General features: G+C 39.9%; 1 protein-coding gene across 1 annotated transcript in view; it reads left to right on the top strand.

The window, feature by feature from the left end:
• The window catches only part of bcr (BCR activator of RhoGEF and GTPase), an 89,071-nt gene extending 65,748 nt beyond the window's left edge, over positions 1-23,323 (top strand). The window contains exons 5-23 of the mRNA XM_085463468.1: positions 1,028-1,135; positions 2,544-2,601; positions 2,715-2,767; positions 3,229-3,363; positions 7,766-7,887; positions 8,166-8,331; positions 8,561-8,680; positions 9,109-9,184; positions 9,379-9,483; positions 9,832-9,906; positions 10,181-10,278; positions 11,123-11,254; positions 15,258-15,317; positions 15,513-15,622; positions 15,940-16,079; positions 16,444-16,578; positions 16,682-16,787; positions 18,902-19,064; positions 19,194-23,323. Coding sequence (XP_085319594.1) covers positions 1,028-1,135; positions 2,544-2,601; positions 2,715-2,767; positions 3,229-3,363; positions 7,766-7,887; positions 8,166-8,331; positions 8,561-8,680; positions 9,109-9,184; positions 9,379-9,483; positions 9,832-9,906; positions 10,181-10,278; positions 11,123-11,254; positions 15,258-15,317; positions 15,513-15,622; positions 15,940-16,079; positions 16,444-16,578; positions 16,682-16,787; positions 18,902-19,064; positions 19,194-19,283 — 2,052 coding nt within the window. The 3' untranslated portion in view covers positions 19,284-23,323. The remainder of the gene's footprint in view (positions 1-1,027; positions 1,136-2,543; positions 2,602-2,714; positions 2,768-3,228; positions 3,364-7,765; positions 7,888-8,165; positions 8,332-8,560; positions 8,681-9,108; positions 9,185-9,378; positions 9,484-9,831; positions 9,907-10,180; positions 10,279-11,122; positions 11,255-15,257; positions 15,318-15,512; positions 15,623-15,939; positions 16,080-16,443; positions 16,579-16,681; positions 16,788-18,901; positions 19,065-19,193) is intronic.
• The last annotated feature ends 1,897 nt before the right edge of the window (positions 23,324-25,220 follow it).

Here is a 25,220-nt window from a genome sequence, read left to right as displayed (position 1 = left end):
TCTTTACTTTCAGATGAAGTTCTTAAAACACTATTGTCTTTTTTTTTTTTTCACAATCTTACTAAAAATCAAATGGCTTTTTCTTCAAGTGTAATCCCAAAAAGTACTATATTATGATTGCAAGTGATGTAAATGATGTGAGGTCTAAACCAAACGTCTGAAGCTTCACACAGGCTAAAAAGGTCTCAAGTGCAACAAAGTGCTAGGTGTTTCATGCTTTAAATGCATTCATTTCTGCTCAGTGCACTCAGGTAAGACATGCTTACGTACATGCTAATCATTTTAGAGGTGTGTGAGAGTCTGCGTCACTCTCGAGGCACAAATCTCCACTGTACTCCGTCCGCATCCATCGGCTTTTGTTCTGGAGAATTGATTGTCCTTTTGTTCGCGGCAGAGATGGATTGCAGCGCTGGCAGGCAACGTTCGATGGAGTTTTATTCAGTCACACAGCTCACTAAATGTGCTTTCATAGCCTCTGTTACACCAATCATTAATTACTCACCCAAGCTCAGTGCGGGGCTCGCTGGTTGCTATGGCAATGTGCCGCAGAGACCACCATGGTTACACGCTGTAGCTGTGATCTGTCTCTCGCCGGTTGTTTTGTTCAGTTGTCTGCCGCTCATGTACAGTCCCTGGGACACACAGCTGAACAGACTCTGTGTTACAGTTCAAATGCACTTTGTACACATTTGTCCAGTGTTTCGGACATCTGTGCTGCAATTTTAGAATTTCTTTTCCCACTTACTCATTACTTAACCTGTGGGCATTACAATAGCAGTGCAGACAAGTATAACTGCACTGTCTGGAAGGCACTACAGAAGACTTTCGGGTAATTTTGTGTGTCTGAATTTCTAACTTAAAGTCTGAAAGCTCAGGAAAGATAGTTTGCCCTTATTTAATCCTCCAACATAGAAGCTTTTTAAAAGTTGTTCAAGCTCACTGTCACTGCATTGCGAAACTGCACTGTATATAAGTTTAAGTATGTCTGATCTGCGAATTAAAGTTTTTTTCCTGCTCTCTCTCTCAGGCCAGCCAGTTAGGGGTTTACCGGGCATTTGTGGACAACTATGAGCTGGCTGTGGAGACGGCGGAGAAGTGCTGCCAGGCGAACACGCAGTTTGCTGAAATTTCTGAGGTAAGAAAGCGAGTAAAAAGAACAGTTAAGTCACTTGATTCCTATTTACCAGCAAACTGAGGGTCACAGCTTGTGCTTTTTTCCCCTTGATGTGCTACGCAATGCTTTACAAGGATCATAAAGCTCTATAAAAATGTGTCTGTTCTCCTTTTAAGAAGTCTTCTCCTTTTGCACTTCAGAATAGTATGAAAGCTTGGAAGCACTGAAAAGGCAGTCAAAATGTCGGGCTAGTATCTCCAGATTTGAACTTACTCAACCTGCTGTGAAAATAACTTGAAATTGAGAAAATATGAAGAAATTTGGGTTAAGGCAAAATTTTGGAATAATAACATTCAGCAACATCACATGATTTATTTTTGTTAGGTTAACCTTTTTATTTTATGCAACTAATGTGGTGTTATAACAGCATCTGATGATGAAAAACATTAGCTCACTAAGCCAATCACAGACCAAAGTGATAAAATTAACTGAACGCAGTATGAATTGATGCTGCATCGCATTTTTGTTGTCATGACTCGAGCCACAGAGCAGTTTGTGATGGTAAAGCTCTGCTGGGGTTGGGGTAATCTGCAGTTTTTTTTGGTGAAGGCCTCTATTTGGCTTCATCTGCAATTAGAGCACCTGTAAAATAGGAGCTCTCCTGCACAGGGTGTAGAAACTGTCTCATAAATTGGAGTATTTTTATCTAAACTTGAGTTTCCAAACGCTTCATGGGCTGAGAAGATATTATACTCTGGCCTCAAATCTAGCTTTGAAAGCTGATATAAAATCCGGTTTAAACTTCGTCTCCCAGTAGAGTGTTGTACCGAGGCCGTCCAACATAGATAGGAAATGTGCAAGCTCCAGCAACATCGCAGCTCTCGTCATACATTTTGGGATATTTCTGTTTGAACGGCAGCCAAGGATTTAGATTTTTTGAGGGGGATTTGAGGAGAAGTGTTTTTTAAACTGCTATGTATGAATTAAACAGAAAAAAATATATTGATCCTAAATAATGATCTTTTATTATGTGGAAGAAAACTGCAGTTGTGAGTTAAACTAGTTCTCATGCCATTTCTTTCTCTTTTTTGTCAAGCATGCGTTAGTTTCTGCCACACCATCAGCACATGTCTGTGTTTTCTGAGGACTAGTAGTCAAGAGTGGAGGCTGGTATCTACATGCATATGGGGAGTTCATCATCGAGGGTTGTTAATGGCCTTAGTAATGATGCATGACTCAAAGCCATCTGAGCAAGATGGTTGGGGGAAAATCTGCTGAATATTGCGTAATTAATTTGGAAGTAGATGACCTTAAAGCTAAAGAATGAAAAGATAGTAACTTCATCGTGTTTTGTCACTGAAGAGACTTTTAAAGGTCTTTTTATACATTTTTAAGCCACTGTTTGCACCTTTGTTTTGTACCCAAACAGAACCTGAAGGTGAGGAGCCCCAAGGACTGTAAGGAGACAGGCAAGAACTCACTAGAAGGTCAGCTCGTGCCACACTTTACACCCCTTCTGTGTAAACATTTTTATTGTCTATATGTTGCAAATGGGCTCAGTAAAAAATCTGTCTGTTATCTGCTCTTTTTTCGTTTATAGCTTTGCTTTATAAACCAGTGGACAGAGTGACACGCAGCACTTTGGTACTTCATGTAAGTAATAGAGAACGTGCAGGCCCAGCGATGCTCATTAATAACTGTGTTCTACTGTATTTTGGGAATTGTGATGTTTTCTCACAAATTAAACCATGAAAGAATGCGTTGGGTGATCAAAGAACAGCCTGTGTTTCATTTGTCATTGGTTAGCATAATTGCTTATAATTTTTTTTTTTATTTTTTTTAAACCTGACAGCCCGTCTTTTTTTTTTTTCAGCTGTTTTATTGTACTGAACGGTTCTATGGGTCTATAGTTTATTGAATCTGTGAAATCTTATTGTAGAAACATTGAGCCATAAAGCTGTGTGACTCATCCATACATTTCCTGGACTGTGTGTGTAACACTTAAAAGGAAAAGAGGATTATAGTTAACTCGTAATAAGTAAGATTTGCTATACTGTAACTTTATAAGTTGAAAATATGCTTCTGCATCTCAATGTTTCTCCTTGTACTGCTAGGACTTGCTCAAACACACACCCATCAGCCACCCGGACCACCCCCTTCTGCAGGACGCCTTGCGGATCTCCCAGAACTTTCTGTCTAGCATCAATGAGGAGACGACGTCCCGTCGCCAGACTTTCAAGAAAGGAGAGGTGAGTGTTACAGAGGTTTAAAAGTCACGCTGAGGTCTGAGCTGATGTCATTCTTTGGTCCAATTATTGCCTTGAGCAGCTCATAGGAGGTGTGGTATATTCTGTTGTCTCGAAATTGTAACTATGACTTTAATAAACTGTAACATTAAGGACACATCTTTGACTTGAATCTGTTAAAATGAAATGAAATTACATTAAATTAAATCAAAACTCACATAGTGCTTGTTCGGTACACCCTCTAAATGACCTTGAAGTTGCTACCATAGGGGTCTACCAGATGCACCAATCTGCAGCCTAAAGCAGAGCCCATGTCCTTATATGGTCATACCAGGGTTGTCTAGTTGAGAGCAATTCCCCTAACGGTAACACAGTTGATCACAGCCGCCCCCACCCCCGCCCCGCTGTCTCTCTCATCCCTGGAGATGGCTTGATGCACATGAGTGGATGCCTCTTGATTGATAGCTTGCGTGACAGTGCCGTACATAATGCCTTGTAATGAGCAACCAGTCCGCTCTGACTGGCAGATTCCAAGTTAATTATTCATAAATTGAGAGTGGGAGGGAGCGAGCAAAAAGGCTCCTCCCTCACTCACCGGGAGGTCATTACCGCACCCTTTCCTCACACGCACGCACACACACAGCTTCACATGCTTTCTCATTCTCCTGGTCTTGTTTGCTTTTGAACATACATACACACGTGCCCATCTGTCCCTCCAGGCGCCCATTTCCATCTCCACGCCGCCATACCACAATCATGAAATTTTTATCATGGATTCATGAAAGCAGCACAATCAATGAGGCTCATTATATTGTGCCTCGCTATGGATGGAGCATGCGACAGACTTGATTTGATTTTTTTCAGTTCCTTGTTGAATTTACAGACTCCAGTCTGTACATACATGTCACAGTGTTGATGTGAGTGGTTTACATTTAAGTTTATTTCAGTTCAGCTGTCGTAATGTTTTTCCTTTCTTCTGCTGTTATGCCATAATGAGAGGACGCGAGAACAAAAGGAAACAGGTCAGAGTGCTCAATTATGATCTGACCTGAAATCTGCTTGTGAGCAGTCTGTGTTTTTAGTCACTGGAGGCATGCAGGAGCATAGCAAAACAGGTGCCCCCCAGAGGTCCTGGCCTGGCCACATGAGTGGGGGGCGACACAAACACAAACTGCTTAATTAAAATGCAAACGATGTCGCTCACTCGGCTCTGTTTTCCTTGGGGGGAAAAATGCTCCTGATGTGAGTGGAGCTAAATGTACACAGTCATCTAGACCCTTCAGCCTGTTAATAAACAAACGTGTCCCGAATTTTTTGTACAAGATAAAAAACCACACACACACATGCACACACAGACGCAGTGTGGCCCTCTAAGCATTTACTCTAAATATAAACACAGACCTTTTGTAAACTCACGTCAGTGCTTGCGCGCTGTCAGCGAGGCACCTCCAGGAGATGGTCAATATTTAATCGGCGTCCTCTGCGTCGGCGTGCTCCGCCCGATGTCGCTCTCTTTCCACACTTACGCTGCTGATGTTCTGCTCAGTTTTTACAAGGAAAAAAGAGAGACGCGTTTTTTTCCGAAGATTCATGCTGTAAAAAATGTCATCTGATGTGCGCAGACGGCTGGTTTGTTAAAGATGTCTTTTTTTTTTCTTTCCTAGTTGCAGAGCAAAGAAGCTCGATAAAACGAATGAGCTCGTCTTCCCATATTCTCATTTCTGCCTGCATCCGCATGGTGGCTGTGAAATAGTGCATTTATGCATCTGCATTAAATCTACGTAATAGATGCACAAACTGGTCTGAAACCCTGCGCTTTAATATACATCATAAACTAATGTGCACCTCCTAGAAATGTAGCTACACATTACATCGAAGCAGTCACCAAACAGCTCTACGAATATTCAGTGCAAGAATCTAAATTAAGCCTTTTTTTCATGACTTTTTAGATATTTTATTGTTGTTTTTTTAGTAGCAGAAAGAGGCCACATCTACCTATCTTTTGTCCCATAACTGTCGGCTACATGGTGTTTGAAGCGTCAGCTTTAACGATCATGTAAAGACCAGATAATGCTATGCTGTGCTCGTGCTGTTAATATGCATGCTTACAGTACAGATTCATATTTTTTAGCGCTGGTTCCCTCTGATGTGTCAAATCTTCAAACTGCTGCGCAACACTCTAAAAATAAACTGACTTGACAGCATGTAAGCTGGCACATGTATGACATAGACAGAGCTTTTTGATTGGTTGTTTCTTTTCTAGATAGGAAGTATCCTCCGGGGGTAATGTTACATGTGGAGCAACTTCACAGAACATCTGAATCCCCATGCAAACGCATGGAGACTGAGAGATGTGTACACTGCTCAACAGTGGCTGGGACAGTATAATCCTGATTAGGCAAATAGACCTGGACAGAAGAGAAGAAGGCATAATGAGTTTTTCTTTGTTTTTTTAGGGATCCTCTTGTTGTGGTTGAACTGACAGATGTAGATGACAGTTTCCAGTAGAGATGGCTGTCAGACAGACAGTAAGCAGTTCATCCGGAAGCTATCTATCACAGCACTTGGTCGTGATCACAACCTTGATTGTGTAGCTCGTGATGAATAATTATATCCTTCAGTGGGAATTAGTTTTCTATTAGATTGTTATTTCAGGGATCAGAATGTGATCATAATGTGCTGTGGGATAGGCAGCGAGTGCGTGCCTCGACAACAGATCACTGCAGTGGAGCTGCTGTGGTGATATGTCACTTGGTTCGCCGTCTATCTACAGCTAGAAACTGCTGCATGACATCTGTTCTGTCGAGAGCTACTACGTCTCTCTCTGGCTTCTTCTCTCCTTTCCTTCCTCTCTCCCTCTCTCAGACCTTTCCTTTTTATTGGGTCAGAGAGCCCCCCCCCCACCCCATCACTGACACTTTTCTTTTAAAATCATGCCCCATTATCTCTTTCCCTCTCTGTCTTGGTCATCCTCCTTTGATTCTCTCGGGCTTAAACACTGAGTGACACAGCATGATTCTCCTCCTTGTTAGCAGATGCCCAGTGAGAATTTGTAAGCACATAAACTTCTCTTTCATTAGCGTCATGTCCACTTCAGTGTTTTCAGGCGGTGACAGTAACTGTGTATTTGTGATGGAGAGGGGAAAGGAGAAAAACTGCACAAAGATGAAGACGAGGCATGTCGTTGGTTCTGGAAAGTATGATGTCATGTTTCAGGGTTTTCCTGTTAGACTGACAGGATTTGGGAAGTCAAGTGCTTGTGTGAAATTGGGGTCTGCGGTCATTACATGAAGAAAAATATGGTTTGGTTGCAGTGGAAGATGTAAAAGGAGCATTAAAGCCTCATTCTTTGGTTGGACAGTTTTTCTGGTAATTAGCCAAAGGAAACCCATACAATCCAATAAAGCGTGTGAAAAATTGAAACTTTACTAGATAAATTTGAACAGATTTAAAAAAAAGTATTTAAAGCAATTCAGTAGAAATGATCACGTGTACAGTCAATCAGAAGAATAAAAGTGGTGTCACAAATGAGTGAAAGGGATTTTGTTGTCTTTTTCCAAATTGCATCTCCTTTTTACAGTGAACCACTTGGATCTAATCTCTAACCACAAGTAAAACAAAGGTTATGACCATTTAAAAGCAGATTGTTTCCTTCTGAGCTGTGGTTTGAGCTTCATTTGCTCTCTGTTTTTGTTTTAATGCCCAGTCTCGCGTCTCCTTCTTAGCAAAGGGCATCACTGCCCTCTTTTGGCAAATGATGATATTACACATCTCATTATATAGTCTGACATCAGTGATCAGAGCTCTGGTCACTGATGTCACAAACATCACTCTTCCTCCTCTCGTTTCCTCCCTCACTCATCCTTTCCTGTGTGATCCCATGGTTCGTGATGATGATGCCAGATCAAGCATTTGAAAATAAATTTTTTTAATGTCTTTTGGGCGATGGGGAAAGTAATGATTGCACACAATGAGCTAATGAGGTTTTTGTCATTTTTGATGCTGTAAAGCTAAACTCCTCTCTCCCTTCCCTCCTTCACCGTCCTTTCCTTCTAGTGTCCTCTTTCACACACTTGTGGAAGAGAAGTAGGAATTTGGGAGAATGGAAGGAGCGATAATGCTTTTAGATGCGGCACCTAAGAAAAGGTTCTGCAAACTGATTGTGACCTTTCCAGAGAATTTCACACATTTATTACTGTGACTCTTAAAATGGTCTGAGCTCCCTAAAATGCCGCCGCCTCCATTACCCCCATTATCCAGACTGCCAGCAATTCAGTTTGGATGCACATTTCTCCAAGTGACTCTGTTTTTTCTTTTTGTTTGTTTTTTGTGAGCTGTTTAGTTATCAGCATAAAAGTGTTGTCTTTTTTACTGACCCCCTGAGTGTTGTCTTTTGTTGCCATAGAACCGCCAGCTGCTGAAGGACAGTTTCATGGTGGAGCTGGTGGAGGGAGCCAGGAAGCTTCGGCACGTCTTCCTCTTCACCGATCTGCTGCTCTGCGCCAAGCTGAAGAAACAGATTGGAGGGTAAGAAGAATCTGCTTATTTTTCTCAGTCTCAGGGATGAGATACACTGACATGCATCCAGCAGATTAGCAACAACCAGAGTTATTGACACAGATTTAATAATCTCTATTATTTGAAATATTTTCCCAAAAGACCCTCTTGATATTTTTTTTTGTTTTACAGATAATAAGTACTTTTCTTCATTTATCCCTGGCTCATCGTCTTTCATGTACCCCTTTTTTTTTACTTTCTTTTAACCAACACTCTCCTTTTAATTTCCTGTCCTTCTCCTGCTGCAGTAAAAACCAGCAGTACGACTGTAAGTGGTACATCCCCCTGAGCGAAATGACCTTCCAGGGCCCCGAGGAGGCTGAGCCACTTACCATCCCTCAAGTCCCCGATGAAGAGCTGGACGCCATGAAGGTCAAGATCTCACACCTCCGCAGCGAGATTCAGAGAGAGAAGGTATCGTAGATGTGCTCTAATCCAGATTTCTGCATGCAGATATTCAGAAGTAGACGCTTCTTCGAGTTGGATATGTGCAGTAGTTTCACCGATATCTGTTTGGAAACTTAAACAAGATTATTTCTTTTTTGTTTTTTTTGTATTTCAAGCAGTCCAAATGTAGCAGTTACTCACAGTTGAATAGGTTTTTCACGCTCTTCCAAATAAAGTCAAATATTTTCACCACCAGAGAGCAAACAAGGGTTCAAAAGTCATTGATCGCCTCCGGAAGAAGCTGTCTGAACAGGAGTCTTTGCTCCTGTTAACATCCCCAAGCATACCCCTCAGATTCTACAACAAGAATGGAAAGGTAATGATGCTTTCTATCCTAAACTACCTCTGCTTTTATTTTATCAACAGCTCTTTCCCATCAGCTTCCCCTCACTGCTCCTTCTCCTCATTTTAATTGTTGTTTTTAAAGTTATTTTTATAAATTTTTGGGTTGCTAACTTCTGTTGTAACTGCATACTTTCTTTTTATGAGTGTGTATCAATTTCTGCATGACACCTTGTACAATTATGCTGGCTCAACGTCAGTACATGACAACAGGCATAAAGAGAATATAGACATATAGACAGTGAATGCATTAAACAGTAACCGTGAGACTTGGTCACTGCTGTGAGAGTTCGAGAAACTTAAAGGATGAACATGAACGTGCATTGAGCTATCGTGTTGGTCTTCCTGTTATTTTGTGACCATCTGTTTTTCTCAAACGCCTCTCATGTGTTTATTTTTCAGAGCTACAGTTTCCTGATTTCATCCGACTATGAACGTGCAGAGTGGAAGGAGATAATCAAGGAGCAGCAGAAGAAGTGTAAGTGTCAGTCAGGCTGGACCGGCTCAGTCATCTGAAGTGCAAGATACTAAAATTTGGGCATGTTTATGTAAATACTACCAATCGATTGAGGCTAAGAAACCAATATTTTTTTGCATATCTGTACGGCACGTGGTGTTTTTTTTTTAAAGTACAGTGTGATTTAAAATTGAAATATACTGTCTCCCCTCAAGGTTTTAAAACAGTTTCCCTGACGTCCATGGAGCTGCAGATGTTGACCAGCTCTTGTATAAAACTACAAACTGTCCACCACATTCCACTTAGTATTAACAAAGAAGGTAGAGTGACTGTTTTTATTTTGTCCAACATAATTTTGTGTTTTTTACAGACTTCTTTTAAGTTAAAGATATTCATGAGTGCTTATGAGGCAGTTTTATTTACAGCCTCGGTTTGTCTTGCTTTTATTGGAAACCTTGAGCTTTCCCATAATGTCCCCAGGAATGAAGTAATCATTAATAACTAGGAAAATTGAGGATTGGTTTTAAACCCAGATGTTTAATACAGAGCACGTCTGTTAAACCTCTTCCTTCCTTTTCTCACTCTGTTCCAAAACATGCAGAGATCGGCATGCTTTTCTAGTGCCTCCTAACTTTTTATTACTGTCTGCTCACTGACCGTTTTTCCAGAGGATGAATCCTCCGGTCTCTACGGGTTCCTGAATGTAATCATCCACTCTGCCTCCGGCCTCAAACAGAGCTTAAGTGAGTCACTGACCTTCACCCACGCAACCTTTCAGTTCAATTCAATTTTAATTTGTTCATAAGCAGCGGAAACAGTGTTATTTTTGTTTAAACTTTCAATCGTGAGTGTGTAATTGGATCCACGGGCTGAAATTCGTAGACATTTGATTTGATTTATTTTCCTAGGGTAGCATCAAACATTCAGCCCATTCTTTTACTAATGTAATACATTCACAAAGACGACGTGATTTGCCATATAAATGTAAATTGTATTAAATTGTTTCCTCCCTGCCAGATCTCTACTGCACATTGGAGGTGGACTCCTTTGGGTTCTTTTCAAATAAAGCCAAGACGAGAGTGTATCGATACACCAGTGAACCCAAATGGAATGAGGTAAGAGATAAAGCGTGTGCAATTCAACACACACATACCTTCAAAGCTGGATTTGATGAAGTAGACATGTAGTTGTTTCTGTGACATTATAAAGAGATTGCTCACCCACATGTACCAGCTGGTGCCTGCATTGAATCCTCAGTTGCACAAATCTCTCCATCCTCTCCGTCATATCAGTGCAACTCAGGAACACATACCTGCACACATTTCCGTCTTAGCATAGTTCATGTAGCTGACATCTGGTCTTTTAATCATTTAGGCATCCATCTCCGAGCAGTTAAAAGATGTCTAAACAAATCCAAAGCATCCAGAGCTTCAGCAAGAATATACAAAACACACATGTACATACTCCATATATACATGGAAGCAAGCACACGTGCACAAACAAGAATGCATTAATGGCATAGCTGGGTGAAGCAAGAAAAGCTCTGAGACATAATCACAGGATTAGTTCATGTGTGACAGGGTGTGCTCCATAGTGGACCCAATGACTCTTTGAGGATTTTGCCCAGCAAAGTGGAAATAATATTAACTAATGAAGAGCTGCTGGTGATGACTCACATCTGGTCAAAAGCTAAGTGAACCAACGTAGTGTGGGCCTCAAAAAATATGTGCAAAACATATGCAGTACGTTCTCTTACATAATTACAGGAAGTGATGGTCAGCTGCGTTTTGTCGTTGGTCGTATTGAGATGCAATGCCATGGTGATGTCTCTGAAGTTATCATGGCTCTTTTGCATGATCTTTATCTGCAGACATCACTGTATTCAAATATTTCCCGCCCTTTGCTTTTATTTATTCTTTCCTCAATAGCTTTTTTTCTGTCTCTCTTTGTTCGCTGAAGGAGTTTGAAATCGAGCTGGAGGGCTCTCAGACCCTGAGGCTGCTCTGCTACGAAAAGAGCTACAACAAGACCAAGCAGAACAAAGAGGATGGAGACGGTACAGACCGCATCATGGGGAAAGGACAGATCCCGGTATGACATGACGTCACCCTTTTCTCAGCCGTGACCACCATGACTCATTGCTGATAAGCATTTATGCCACAATAGGTGCCGCATACCATATGATCAGTGAAGCTTGTTAGAGGAATATGTGATGGATAGGTAGAGGCTGGCTAAATGAAGATGGGTTTCAGTGAAGTTGTCTGCACTTGCAGGTGACTGTAATTTAAAAAAAAAAAGAAAAAGTGGAGTGACTTTGTAGCGGTTTAATAAAAGCTGTAAAAAGCTGTACGTGCTCACTGCTTCCTGCCAGGCTTAGCTGTTTCAAATATTTATCACCACCCTCCACAGAGGAAGTAAATATGAAATCAGTACCATAAAGTATTCTCTCCATAATAATGCCAGACCCATAAAATTGCCATTATGCTGAACCCATCTGACTGACCATAGTTTGATGGCAGATTTAGGTAGTCAGGAATTTAATCACGAAGGCAACCCCACCCCGCCGGATACTGCAAAGTGTCACCTAGAAGATTAACAGAGACAAAGGCAAAGATAAAAAACGTGAAAAACAGGAGTTGCTTCTTTCATCCATTGCTACCAAAAACAATCCCTTTTTCTACTCCTTCGTCAGCTTCAGTGTGCGTCTGTGTGTGCACGAGTATGATTGGACATTGCTGTAAGCTTTTTTTGCTCTGTTTACCACAAACACTCACACACACTAACCTTCATGTATATAGCAGCCCATTTGCTCTGGAGTTAAAAAAAACCCCACAAAATAATAGCTGTAACCTTTTAAATGATTGTTACAAATACACTGGTGCAACATTGCGTACATGTTGTTTCATGCCGTATGCACACACACGCATTACGGAGGACAGCTGTATTTATTCTGAGAATTCTGCATCCATGCTGGTTGGAAAAAGCTATCTACACTAGGATAAGTTTCCAAACTGTGACTTACAGTCACATACTCCACCTAGTGGCTCCTCTAAGCCTCAGACACGATCCTATTTTGACAGATGATGTCATTTTAAAAGGAAAAAACTCACAGAGCTGTTGGAAGGTTACTCAGCAGGATTTTCACAAATCCAAGGCAATGTTGCTGCTGTGTTCAGCAAAAGTCACGGTGGCTTATTGAATCTACATTTTACTCTGCAGCTTTTTTGAGTGTTTGATCAGTCAGGTGCATGCTGAGATTAAAAAAATGACTGTTTAGTTTTCAGACTGGCTGGTATCTAGCATAAGAGGCAAAACATGGGTGCTTAAGGATTGACCTGATAGATGGGTAATAAGAGTACATATAACATGGATGTACACTTGAGCAGGTCCTTGGTGTGTATTCTAGCTAGTGCAGTTTTTCCTGCATGTTTGTTCTTTATCTTAGAATCAAAGTAAAAAAATGAAGTTTTCTTTTTCTATGATAATTTCACGTATGCTATAAGGGAAGATCGGTGACTCAATCCATGGCTTCTCCAGTCTGCAAGTTGACGTATTCTTGAGAAAGATACTAAACCCCGATGCATCCGTCTGAGCGTTAGTGTGAATGTTGTGTGAATGTTAGACCAAGTGCTGAGGCTTATAAAAAGCACGAGTGTGATTGTGTGTGTGACTGGGTTTGCTCAATTAGAGTAGAAAAGCACTACATAAGTACCAGTCCATTTTTGTTTGCTTGTTTTTCCATAATCTTTCCTAAACTTAAGGGTCACTGTAGTTCAGGAGGTAGAGCAGCTCATCTATTAACCGCAATGTTGATGGTGCCATGCCTGGCTGCCCAAGTATCTTTGGGCAAGGTACTGAACCCCAAGTTGCTCTACGATGTGTCCATTGGAGTGTCATTGTGTATGAATGTTAAAAAAGAACTTGTACCAAAAAATGCTTGTATGAATGGGTGAATGAATCAAGCTGTATAAAGTGTTTTTAGTGCTCAAGGAGAGTAGAAAAAAACCAGAATGTAAAAATCACTCAGCCCACTAAAGTTCTAAAGTTTGGTGTCAGTTTGTCACATCATCAGCCTGAATTCCCCCATTTTTACTGCATCATTAGTACTTTCCCTTTCATTCTACACCATAAACATCCCTCTTGTTTCATACTTTCAATTTTTAAACGTACGCATCCACACCTTGCATTCATGGATTGTGTAAAGTCCTGTCTCCATCTGAATGAGCTGTGACAACTATTGTTTACCCTCGTGTTGCAATGCTGGCTAAATTCCAGCTTTTATCATCGTTCACTTGACCAGATTGTCGAATTATTGGAAAAAAAGCCACTAAAAGTCAGAGACGACAGCATCATGTTTGTGTCTGAAAGCTTTTAGGCCGGCGAGGATGCCAGCTCTTATGGCTTTGCTGTTTTTTAGTGGAATGTAATTCTTTATAGATAAATGGCTCAAACCAAAGAGCACTCCAATCTCTTCAGTTTGATTCGGTTGTGAGAAACTTGATCCAGCTTTGCAGCCAACCAGATGGGGCTTATACTAGGTAAACACACCCAGCATGCGTATACTGTGTATGAGCGTGTTTGTTGCGTTTTGTGAGTTGTGTTTGTTCGCACTCAGCCTTTATTGCCCAGGATGGCATGGCTCTTTGATTTGAGTGTAGTTAGTACCTCTGAATAAATTACATTTGTTTATCGTGCTTCTAAATATATAGCGAAGGGTGTAGTGTGTCTGCAAATCACATTTCAAAACATTCTGCTACAGCAGAGTAAGACAGTTGATGCAATTATAACTTTATGCTCTGCTTTTCTGACATAACACAGCAGCACAGTAAGTAGGACAACAGTATTTAAATATAGCCTTGACTTTTTAAGATCATCATAATAAAGCAGATAAACATCAATAATTTATAAAGCTGCAGTGGCTCCAAACAAAATACTGAAGTTATTCTTTCAATTGTAAAAAAGTGATCATTTTTTGATCCGGTTAGATCTAAAAGGTTTAATAATATAGATTGTTTCATGTAAATGCACTGCAAAATTAATATTAGGTAAGTACATGAATATTATCAGCTTATTAAAGTAGTAGTTTCATAGTAAGCTGTCCTTATACCTGACATATTATTAGTTTGTTAATGTTCCATCAATGCATAAGCAGCATTTTACATGAGCAACCTGCTTTGTCTCATGCCCAGTCAGAGGATCACAAAATAAATGTTGCATAGTTTCATTGTAAAAGAAAAAAATCTGAGGAAAATTTCTAAATATAAAAAAATCTACCATTGAGTATTTGTGTCAAATAAAGGTCTTTAAAGAACAGTGTTTCCATTTGAAAGGTGGTGGAGTAGAAGAAGAACGTAACTGAAGTACAGCAAAATTTCTCAAAATTGTACTTTCTACCACTTCTAATAGAAGACTATCATAAGCACTTTTACTGTTCGTTTATTTTGTTTTTTTTCCAGCAAACATGCACAATGGATCCTGAAACATGTCTTTAGTTTGAATGTACTCTCTGAATCTTCACATGACTCAAATTTCCAAATAATATTTTTATCTGGGCCTCGGTGCAGCTCATCCACTGTCTGAAATCGAGCCATTTTAGCTTCTAACCCAAGGGTGGGGAAACTCCAGGCCTCGAGGGCTGGTGTCCTGCAGGATTTAGATGTGTCCTTGATCCAACACACCTGATTTAAATGGCTAAATTTCCTTCTCAACATGTCTTGAAGTTCTCCAGAGGCCTGGTAATGAACTAATCATTTGATTCAGGTCTGTTGACCCAGGGTGAGATCTAAAACCTGCAGGACACCGGCCCTCGAGGCCTGGAGTTTCCCACCCCGTTCTAACCCTTTAAGACAACCTTTGAGTGGTTGGCTGCCATTCACAAACAGAAGATTTGTAAAGCTGGTGGGTGGGGCCTCTGTCCACTCTCACTGAGATCATACAGATCCAGAAGACTGAAGCCTGAGCTTTTAATTTTTGACTTGCGGTGATTACTTGCATTTATGTTGCTTCATTATTTGAAACTTTCTCAATGTTCAGTATGAGTATCCTTCAGTGTGAGCATTTATGTTTTTTTCTTTATCATGTTTCCTCAACTCAGCTTGATCCTCAGACTCTCCAAGGCAAAGACTGGCAGAGAACAGTTATTCCCATGAATGGGGTGAGTGGATCACACAAAATAAAGATATCAAAACTTAAACAAGATTTTCCTCCTGTATTACACTCACTAGCAGCTCTAATGTAGCTTTACATTTAGATCATAGTAGTATGCATTAATGAGAAATGGGAAGCAGGTCGATTCAGATTGTGTAATGGTTTGATTTGTTTTTTAACTTTGAGTTCTGTTTCTCATCAGATTGAGATTAAACTGTCCATGAAGTTCACCAGCAGAGAGTTTAGCCTGAAGAGGATGCCCTCGGAGAAACCCATGGGTGTGTTTGGAGTTAAGATCTCCACAGTGACCAAGTGAGTAAATAAATGAAGAGTGACTATTTGCCCACCAGCACTGTGAAATGTCCAGGTCATTACTATTTGTGTTCTCCTCTGACATTTTAGGGCTAGGACAGTTGCTCACAGTAATTTTTCTGTAATCAGAATAATCACATCTGTATTATTCCCTGTGTCAGGTTACTCAGTCTTATCCCAAACTGTGGTAGACTGTCATGTTTTAGAGAATAGGCCAGTGAATGGCTGAAGTCAGTTGGCGTAGCATACTGTATATACAGTTGTAACAAATGTTATTTCAGACCCTCCTTTTTGATTCCTTTTTTGTTTTCATCCAGACGAGAGCGCTCCAAGGTGCCCTACATTGTCCGGCAGTGCCTAGAGGAGATTGAAAGGAGGGGCATGGAGGAGGTGGGCATCTACAGAGTGTCAGGAGTGGCCACCGACATTCAGGCCTTGAAGACTGCCTTTGACACCAGTAAGTATCTCTGCCATCCGTATACCTGATGACTTCTTTTGTTTTGGGGGTTTTATTTTTGCATATTTGTCAATCTTACATGTTTCATTTTTAAATGATCATTTATTAAGGGACAAAAGCCATCCGAACCAACTTGGCCCTATATAAAGACATCATGAAGAAGACATCAAGAGGTTAATGATTTGAAATCATTAACCAGACTGACAGGGGAATCAATTTATGTATTAACGAATAATTGGGTATCCTACTTTGCACTTTTAATTCGATGCTAACAGTTAGGAGGCACGGCAGTTTGTTCTGAGGTGTTTCCTAGCGTTATGATTGGCAAACATCCAGTTTCAGGCTGCTCTCGTCTCTCCTGCAGATAACAAAGATGTGTCAGTGATGATGAGTGAGATGGATGTCAATGCCATCGCTGGGACCTTGAAGCTGTACTTCAGAGAGCTGCCGGAACCGCTCTTTACCGATGAGCTCTATCCCAATTTTGCAGGCGGCATCAGTAAGATACTGACTTTGAGGTTTTCCCACACATAAGCAGTTTGAACTGCTTTATTTACAAGAAATGTATAAGCAGCTGTATCTTTCCCTTCCCTCCTCTGCAGCCCTGTCTGATAGTGTTGCCAAAGAGAGCTGCATGCTGAACTTGCTGCTGTCACTGCCCGAACCCAACCTGGTCACATTCCTTTTCCTTTTGGATCACTTAAAGAGGTATAAACAACTAAACACAAAAATAAATGCACAGAAAGTAGACATGACCGCACACCAATGTGCACAGAAAGAAAGACAAACCAAATACAAGAACGTAAATTTTTATAGTTGATGCATTAGGTGGTGATCACTCACGAGTGTGTTTTCAGATGGATTTTCTTTACATTTGTCTCCAAAACATCTAAATGTTAATATTGTTTTAAACTTGAGACAGTTTATTGTGTTATGTGAACATCATTATGGTGCAGTGTTCACCTCAGTGATTTTCTGTATTGATGTAGCTTTTATACTGTTAGGTATAAATCACTTGCAACTGCAAACAGCCTGACTGTGCACTGAATAGAACTGGAGATTTATTACTTTTACTTTTAATGTCTTTATAGAGTCAAAGCTTTTTCAGTATTGGTTGACAATGTTATTGTTTTGTTATCATAAATCGTTTAGCCCCAAAAATTGGCCGTTACTACGATATCCAAGAGAATGTTTTCGGATAGTTTCATGCCTGTTTGCATATTTAGAACCACAACATGTTCTTGTAATTAAGGTAAAACAGAGACATCCTCACACTGCAGAGGCCATATTTAGCAGACGTCGCTCCACAGCCAACTTAAATGATAAACAGAATATCAGGATTGTTGGGCAGACTCATAATCTTTTTATCGGTATTAATTATTGGGTCTCTCTTGTAAATGAGACATTAAGTCTCAGTGGGATTACCTGTATAAATAAAGGTTAAGGAAATAAAATATGTAAAAAATGACAAGGAATGTCAGAGGTGGAGGAGCTTGTGATTATTATTTGGATGGAGTGTCTGTGGACAGTTATCCCGTTTTATCCTATAAACTCTTCTGCCGCACTTACTGTAGCATCTCCAACTTGCTCATATTTGCGCTCAGAGCAGTCCATCTCCATCCCTGCACATTAACATCGCTCTTGTTCTGCATCTTTATTACTAATCTACTCAACTCTTCCTCTCCTCCTCTACTCAACAACAAAATAAACTATCACAGCTATGCAGATGACACACAAATATATATCACAATGTCACCAGGAGACCGAGGCCCTGTACAGGCTCTTGGTAAATGCATTGAGGAAATCAATGACTGGTTGTGCCACAATTTTCTCCAGCTAAACAAAAACAAAACTGAGGTAATAGTCTTTGGCGCCAAAGAAAAACGATTACAGGTCACCAGAGAACTTCAATCTATACATCTAAAAACCACAAACCAGGCGAGAAATTTGGGTGTAGTGATGGATGCAGACCTAAACTTAGAAAAACACATTAAGACAATAACAAAGTCAGCTTACTATCACCTCAAGAATATATCAAGGATAAAAGATCTGATGTCTCAACAGGACCTGGAAAAACTAGTCCATGCGTTCATCTTTAGTAGGCTTGATTACTGTAACAGCATCTTTACAGGTCTACCTAAAAAATCAGTCAGACAACTACAGCTCATTCAGAACTCTGCTGCTCGAGTCCTCACTAAGACCAAAAAAGTGGACCACATCAGTCCAGCTCTGAGGTCCTTACACTGGCTGCCTGTCCGTCAGAGGATAGACTTTAAAGTTCTGATGCTGGCCTATAAAGCTCTGAATGGTTTAGGACCAAAATACATCAATGACCTCCTGACCCAGTATGAACCATCCAGATCCCTCAGGTCATCTGGATCCGGTCTTTTATCAGTTCCCAGAGTCAGAACCAGACACGGAGAAGCTGCATTCAGCTTTTATGCTCCTTATATCTGGAACAAACTCCCAGAAAGCCTCAGATCAGCTGAAACACTCAGTTTATTTAAATCCAGGTTGAAGACTCACCTGTTCTCAGCTGCATTTGAATAAAGCACCAAATCCACACTTTAAGCTTAAATTTCAAAACTTACATTTAACTACTGATTTTATCTACTGTTCTGATTTTATCTGTTTTGATTTTATATACTGTTGTTTGTTTGTTTGTTTGTTTGTTAATTAGTTAGTTAGTTTATTTGCTTGTTTTAATCAATTTTAAATCATGCTTTTTATTTGTTCTTGTTTCTAATGTCTCTGTAAAGCACTTTGAATCACCTTGTTGTTGAATTGTGCTATACAAATAAACTTGCCTTGCCTTGCCTCAGGGTGGCAGAGAAGGAGAGTATCAACAAGATGTCTCTTCATAATTTGGCAACGGTGTTCGGGCCGACCTTACTAAGGCCCGCTGAGAAGGACAGCAAGATCCCCGCTAACCCAACACAGCCCATCAGCATGGGGGACAGCTGGTCCCTGGAAGTGATGGCACAGGTAAGCCACACAGTTTATCTTCAATCTCTGCCCTCTGCCATTTTGTGTTTGTATTTTCTGTAAAGGTGCTTGGCTCATTACGATACTTATATTTTTAATTTGCTCATTTTTTAAACTTTCTCAATACAGGTCCAGGTGTTGCTGTATTTCCTCCAGCTGGAGACGATTCCCACCCCAGACAGTAAACGACAGAGCATCCTGTTCTCCACTGAAGTATAGAGCTAACGCTGACTCTGACCACCGCTGCGTGAACAAAGAGACGGACACTGGCTCAGAGCGAGCCTCCTGTCGTGTGTTTTTTATTTGACTGACTGCACTCCGCTCAGCTTTTGCAGCTGGGAAGGATTTGTCTCCGGTGATGCCTGTTGTGCTTGAACACAAGAGGGCGCCACTGGGCCTCTTAAGTACAGAGTATGTGAGGTCTTTGCCATTCCTATCTGTCATTACCTGATAATTAGTATGATTCCATGTACCTCCAGTGTAATGCATCCACCACCTGGTTTTTGTTGGTCTCAGTGGTGAACCTTTGCAGCTTTTACACAGTTGTGGTTCATAATTCGAGAAGTTCGAATGAACAAAATCGCACAGAACGAGTCAGGATTGTTGATTTTTCTGGAATTGGTTCGCCAACAAATCAGAATCTCCACGAACTTTTGGGCATTGTTCTCTGTACGTCTTTATTTTAACCAATCGCAGGAAAAAATGTTGCAAAATGTGTTTCTCCATCTCAAACGTTGCTTCATGTCCAGTTGAGGAAAATCCTAAGTATGTTTTACATAATCTCAGCGCATTCTTTCAAACAAGTGCAGACATTTGATGGAACTGAAAGTCAGCGTGTGGCTGTCGCCGTCGTGCTGGCTTTTTCTTTTTTTCTGTATCACAGGAAGCCAACACCTGTATGTTAAAGTGTTTACAACGTAAACAAACCCGGTTGGAGTGAAACGCTACGGCTTGGTGAAGTGAACCCAGTGATTTGTAATACACTGCAGTCTGACTGCCTGCCGTTTGTCCGACCACAAAAGCAAGTTTCCTCTATTTGTGTTGTGTCTCAAAGTAACCTTCAGCTTAAATGCACAGGAAGCAATATATTTTCTAACATAGGAGTTGTCTGTGTTCATATCTTTGCTGACGAAATGTCCTTCGCATTGTAACATAGGACGTCTTGCCAAATCAATATGTTTTTTTGGGGGGTTTTTGTTAGGAAAAAGGAAGCGGTTGTATTTACAGATAAAGTACATGTACATAATCTTAAAGTTGTATTTTTCTTTTTGGTTAACAGTATAATCATTGTTGCTGTTACTGTAATTTATTTTGGGGTCGTCGGGGAGAAATTGGTTTGTTTGTTTTTTTCTATGTGAACTTAGGTTTCTGTTTAAGAAAGTAGTAGGTTTTAGCCTTGACTTCAAGTCTTGCAGTAATTAAGCAAGATTTAGCCTTGTTCTAATAGAAACTGCTCAGCTGTTCTATCAGTTCTTCATTTCGATATTGTTATTATTATTAATATTATGAAGGTAACACACACTTTGTAGTTCATACTGTATGTTGCTGTGGAAAAGACTGAAGTTCTATGACTGCAAGCTGGTCCTTATCAGCACATCTCCCATCCAGAGATTGCCTGTCTAGTGTAGACATTATGCAATGTCATGATACATCTCATACACACATGGCGTTGTCTCCTTTTGTAACCATTTAATCTGTAGCTGCAGAAGTGCACTAATGCAATGTTAGAACTACTGTATTACCATTGAAGTGACCTGAGCACTCTGCGTTTATGTCCAGCGAACAGCGCATCTTTTGTCTTAAATGAAGGAATATTAATTTACTTGCGCACACATGGCAAAATGTCCTCCTAATTATTTGTCCACAACTCACTGGCCAAGTTAGAGACAAGCTCTTAAAATGTTTTTTTTTTTTTTTTTTTTGCAGTATGATTGATTTAACATGCAGGCATGTTTTGTTCATTTTATTTCTGTGCGCTCCTGCTATTGCTGTGTTGTATCCATGATGTGGGATGTAGTTCATGGGGATCTTTATCCTTTCTTTGTTCTTTTTTTTTCCTAAAGATTTTTATATCACTACTGCTTATACTGCTTACTTTTTATAGCCAATTCAAGGCTAGTTATCATGACTGGCTGTAAAACCAATGAATGAGTTAAATGGATCTGATAAGGGTTCACGTGTGCTTGTGGCCACGATGAAGATGGAGTGGAAAAGCACACATGAGTAAATTATGATGGAAAACACAGTTGCATTCGGATACAGGTGAACCCTCTAAACGTCGCATTTGCTCTTGCTTTGCCCTTGCAGCATCTCAAAGATATTTTTCTTGCCTGTACTCGTGTAGGTTGTGAGAGGCCGAATGCACCACCACCAGTCATTTATTCATTATTACACTTGTTACCTTTATAGCAAGTCCTAATTGCCTGCTCTACTCTACCCTATCGTGCCTCGACACTTACGCTTTTGTTTAGCGCCCGTGGGCCTCTGAATGTCAGTGATAGTGCTGACTGTGAAAACATTCGTTCTCCCGTTGCCTTTGCTGAGGACAGCCACACATCGTTCATCTCACTGACGACTAAGACAGGACCTTAAACTTAAGTGTGGTCTTAGCTCATACTCTCAGCTCCATGCCTATCCTACCTGCCACCTTCATTTGACTGTGATGCACATAATGTTAAAAGAGAAACTGTGTTAACATCTGTCTTTTTAGGGCAATGGATCAAAACATTTTCCCCAAGTCCATCTTTGTTATTTTCTTAAGTTTTATATCCTCTATTTTTATTTATTTATGCTTTTGCACAGCCTGGATCTATTTATTTAAGATGTTGCCATCTAAAGCTAAATTAATGTTCAAAAACTGTCTTTATCTGGTGTGCTTTCTTTGGGAAAATCTTACGTCTTAGAATTACAACTGTTTGTCTCTATTTGGCCCCGACTATGTAGAACTGCAGTGATTTTTCAACTCTCAGTTCCTGCATTGTCAGTTCATATTTAGTTATTTGTGTTGAACAACAGACTGGCCACTGTGATTGTCTAGCTAATAGGAAGTGCAGGTTCTTCTTAATTTAAAAGGTAGATTCTGTGAGTTCCTGGAACTCAGACTCCTCCTGCTTTTTCCATAGAGTTGTATAATGTGTATAATACTAGAGTATGCATAATCTGGTTTCTCTTTTATTTAATGTGGCGTCCGCTGATCGTTGGGGATTGAGACGGTACATCTCTAGTCTCTTTCAAAATCCAAACTATCAGTACAGTATGTGGTAGAGGAGAAAAGAGTCTTATATTAGTCTAAATCTGCATTGTTTTGGTCTGTTGATTGTCACCGTAACTGCATGTACCCTCCATAATACAGTTCCCTCCACAACCTCAGTCCCAACCGAGAAAAAAAAAAAGGTTTAGTTTTTCTGTGGAGTACTCTGATCATATATTCTTCTATATGAAAGTTCCAAATCTCTTGCATTTACTGTACACGACACTGCTATTGCCACTTCTTCAACAACATGCTGCCATTAAATTAGGCTTTTCCAACCTTCAAAAAGTATTCTTTTGCGTTACTGAGCATATAACGATGTAAAGGTGAGGATGAGACTTGGTGACCAACAACACTTTTTTTATTCCTCAACTTTTAACTCTTGTTCCTGTTAAATATTCAATGTTCTGCTTGTAGAACTGTAAAAAGGAATAATGAAAAAAAGGAATACTGTATTCTGAGGGCAAACATGTTTGGAAGGCATTTGCGGCCTATGTTTGTACACAAAATGCTAAATAAAATCTCCTGTATCTAAACAAAATCACCCCCCTTTTTTTTGTGAAGTCTGTGGTATTATCCAGAAAACCTAGAGAGGCTAAACAGTGTTTAAAACATTAACTACATATGCATCGTAATGTTGCTGGGCATCATGTTTATCATTTGAGATAGTTTGTAAAAAAAAAAAAGGAAAGAAAAAAATGAATCTTTGGATGTTCAACATTTATAAAACTCCGTGTACAAAAACGCTAATGAAACATTTAGAAATTCCACAAAAATAACACGATAAACATTTTTCTAAATCATTTAAAACATTTATTTAATTTAAACGAGACGTTTGTATCTAATAAATCTGAAATGGATTGTTTTTTGGAGAAATACTCTCAGATTTTATTTTGATTCTAGAAACCCCAAAGTGTTGGGACACGGCGTAACCACAGTGTTGATTCATGTCACGTTTTGGCAACTCTGCACATTTTTGGGCAACTGAGGAAATCAATAAAAACGTCATTCCATTCTTGCGTAACATAAAAGTTTCAGCTGTTTTTGTATTTTTTTTTCTCAGAATGCATCAAATCTTTTCAATGGCTGACAGATTAGCACCTGGACTCTTTCTCTTCAGAGTCACTTTTTAAGAGCGCGCTGATAACAAGCCGGTTGGTCCCTCTCCTCCTGGGATCGTGGGATGATGGCTCTGACAGTTTTCCTGTTCTCCTCAGTTCATCTTAAATGAGCTTGGCCTACAGAAGCTGGTAGCTGAATCTTGTGTATAAATATTTTTTCCTTACATGGTGATGTGTTAACCATAGACTGTAGATAAAAAATGGACATGGCCACCATAACATCATCCACTGTTGTTAAACATTAGCAGTTTTAGTGACGCCATTTGTTTTTTTTTAGGAACCATAAATAAAGTTTAGGAAGCTTTGTTTATACACAAAACTATTTTCTGGTTAATACTAAGTAAGCTATTTTTTGCTGCTCCTATATTTACAAGGGACTACCACAGCAGGTATCAGCACATTCGATATTGCAGACTTTTACACCGGATACCCTTCCTTATACAACCTCCAAATGTTTGTTTCCACCTGGGACAGAATCTTTGGCTAGCTAAGTGAATGTGTACACCACATGGAGCCAGTTACTAAATACTTGAATTTCACTATACAGAAACTAAAAAAGCTCAAGCTTCTTAAGACACAGCAAGCTGTAATATTAAATCAGATCACTCCATTATGTGCTCCTAAAAGCACTGTAGTGTAAAGGTTTCAGTCAGTGAGTCGAATTAGAGGACATGAGCACTAACAGACAGGTATTGGTTACAGTTCCCTTTGTTACCACATCTGACAATCAAAGCAGTCACTTCCCTAAGTTTAACCCTTATCAGTATCTCAAAGGTTACGTTATTAAGGGAAAACTATACCTATAAGATTGTATAGTTAACTTTTGTATTTTTAACATGACTCTGTGGGAAATGACTCGCTTTTGAAGCCAGCCTCAAGTGATCATTAGAGGGACAGTTTTTGGCATCTTTGAGATTCCTGCATAGTTTAACTTGGATGCACCAACAAACTTTGTTTGTTGTTGTTTTATTTAAAGTTTTTCTGAACCCATACAGTGATTTCCATCTTTCTTCCTTTTTTAGTAGTGATGCCCGAACATCCAAAAGATTAACACCATGCAGTACGGATTTGAGCTTTTCCCATGTGTTTTTTTTAATGTGCACCATATTTGATAAAGTCCTGAATAGCCTGTAAGAGCAGCTTTTTATTTTACTTCAAATGTAAAGTTAATGCATAATTTATTAGAAGCAGGAACCAGAACTAATATCTGACTCCCAAACCACTGATATAATAAACTCGTCACATGACTCAAAGGATGCCATAAAAAGTGACATTTTGCATACAGCATTCTTTGGTTCTTTACATACCGCAGTTTGGTGTATGACAAATCATCACTCAGCACAGTATAGAGGAACTCCACCGCGCATAATCATTCAATGTACAAACACACTAATTCAGACTAAATAAATAAATTGGCGAGCTCAGAGGACACGTTATGGCTGTTTATTTATTGATATGGAAGTAGTAGTCGGTGTGTTATTTATTTTAATTGAGTTCTGCTCTTTAAATATCACTTTCTTTCTTCTATGATCGGTTATTTCCATTCCTCTAGGCCACTCACCCACACACAGTCGTGTTTCTAACATCAACAACACTGCGCCGACCTGAATTTATTTCCAAGCCTTTCCAACTCCAAACCTTACCTAAATATATCATTTTCTTGACTTTAACCAGAGTTCAGTCCACACTCGAAAAATTAGTGGCTCATAGCAACGGCTTTGGCTTTGCTCTCAAAAAGAAGGCGGGACCCAAAAGAGTATGACTAAACAGATTTATGTCCCCACA

This window comes from Copadichromis virginalis, linkage group LG7, assembly GCF_057382275.1.
Source record: "Copadichromis virginalis isolate Kocher_CV1m ecotype Utaka linkage group LG7, C_Virginalis_male_GT1.1, whole genome shotgun sequence".
Taxonomy (NCBI): Eukaryota; Metazoa; Chordata; class Actinopteri; order Cichliformes; family Cichlidae; genus Copadichromis; species Copadichromis virginalis.
This window is presented reverse-complemented; position numbering and strand designations above follow the sequence as displayed.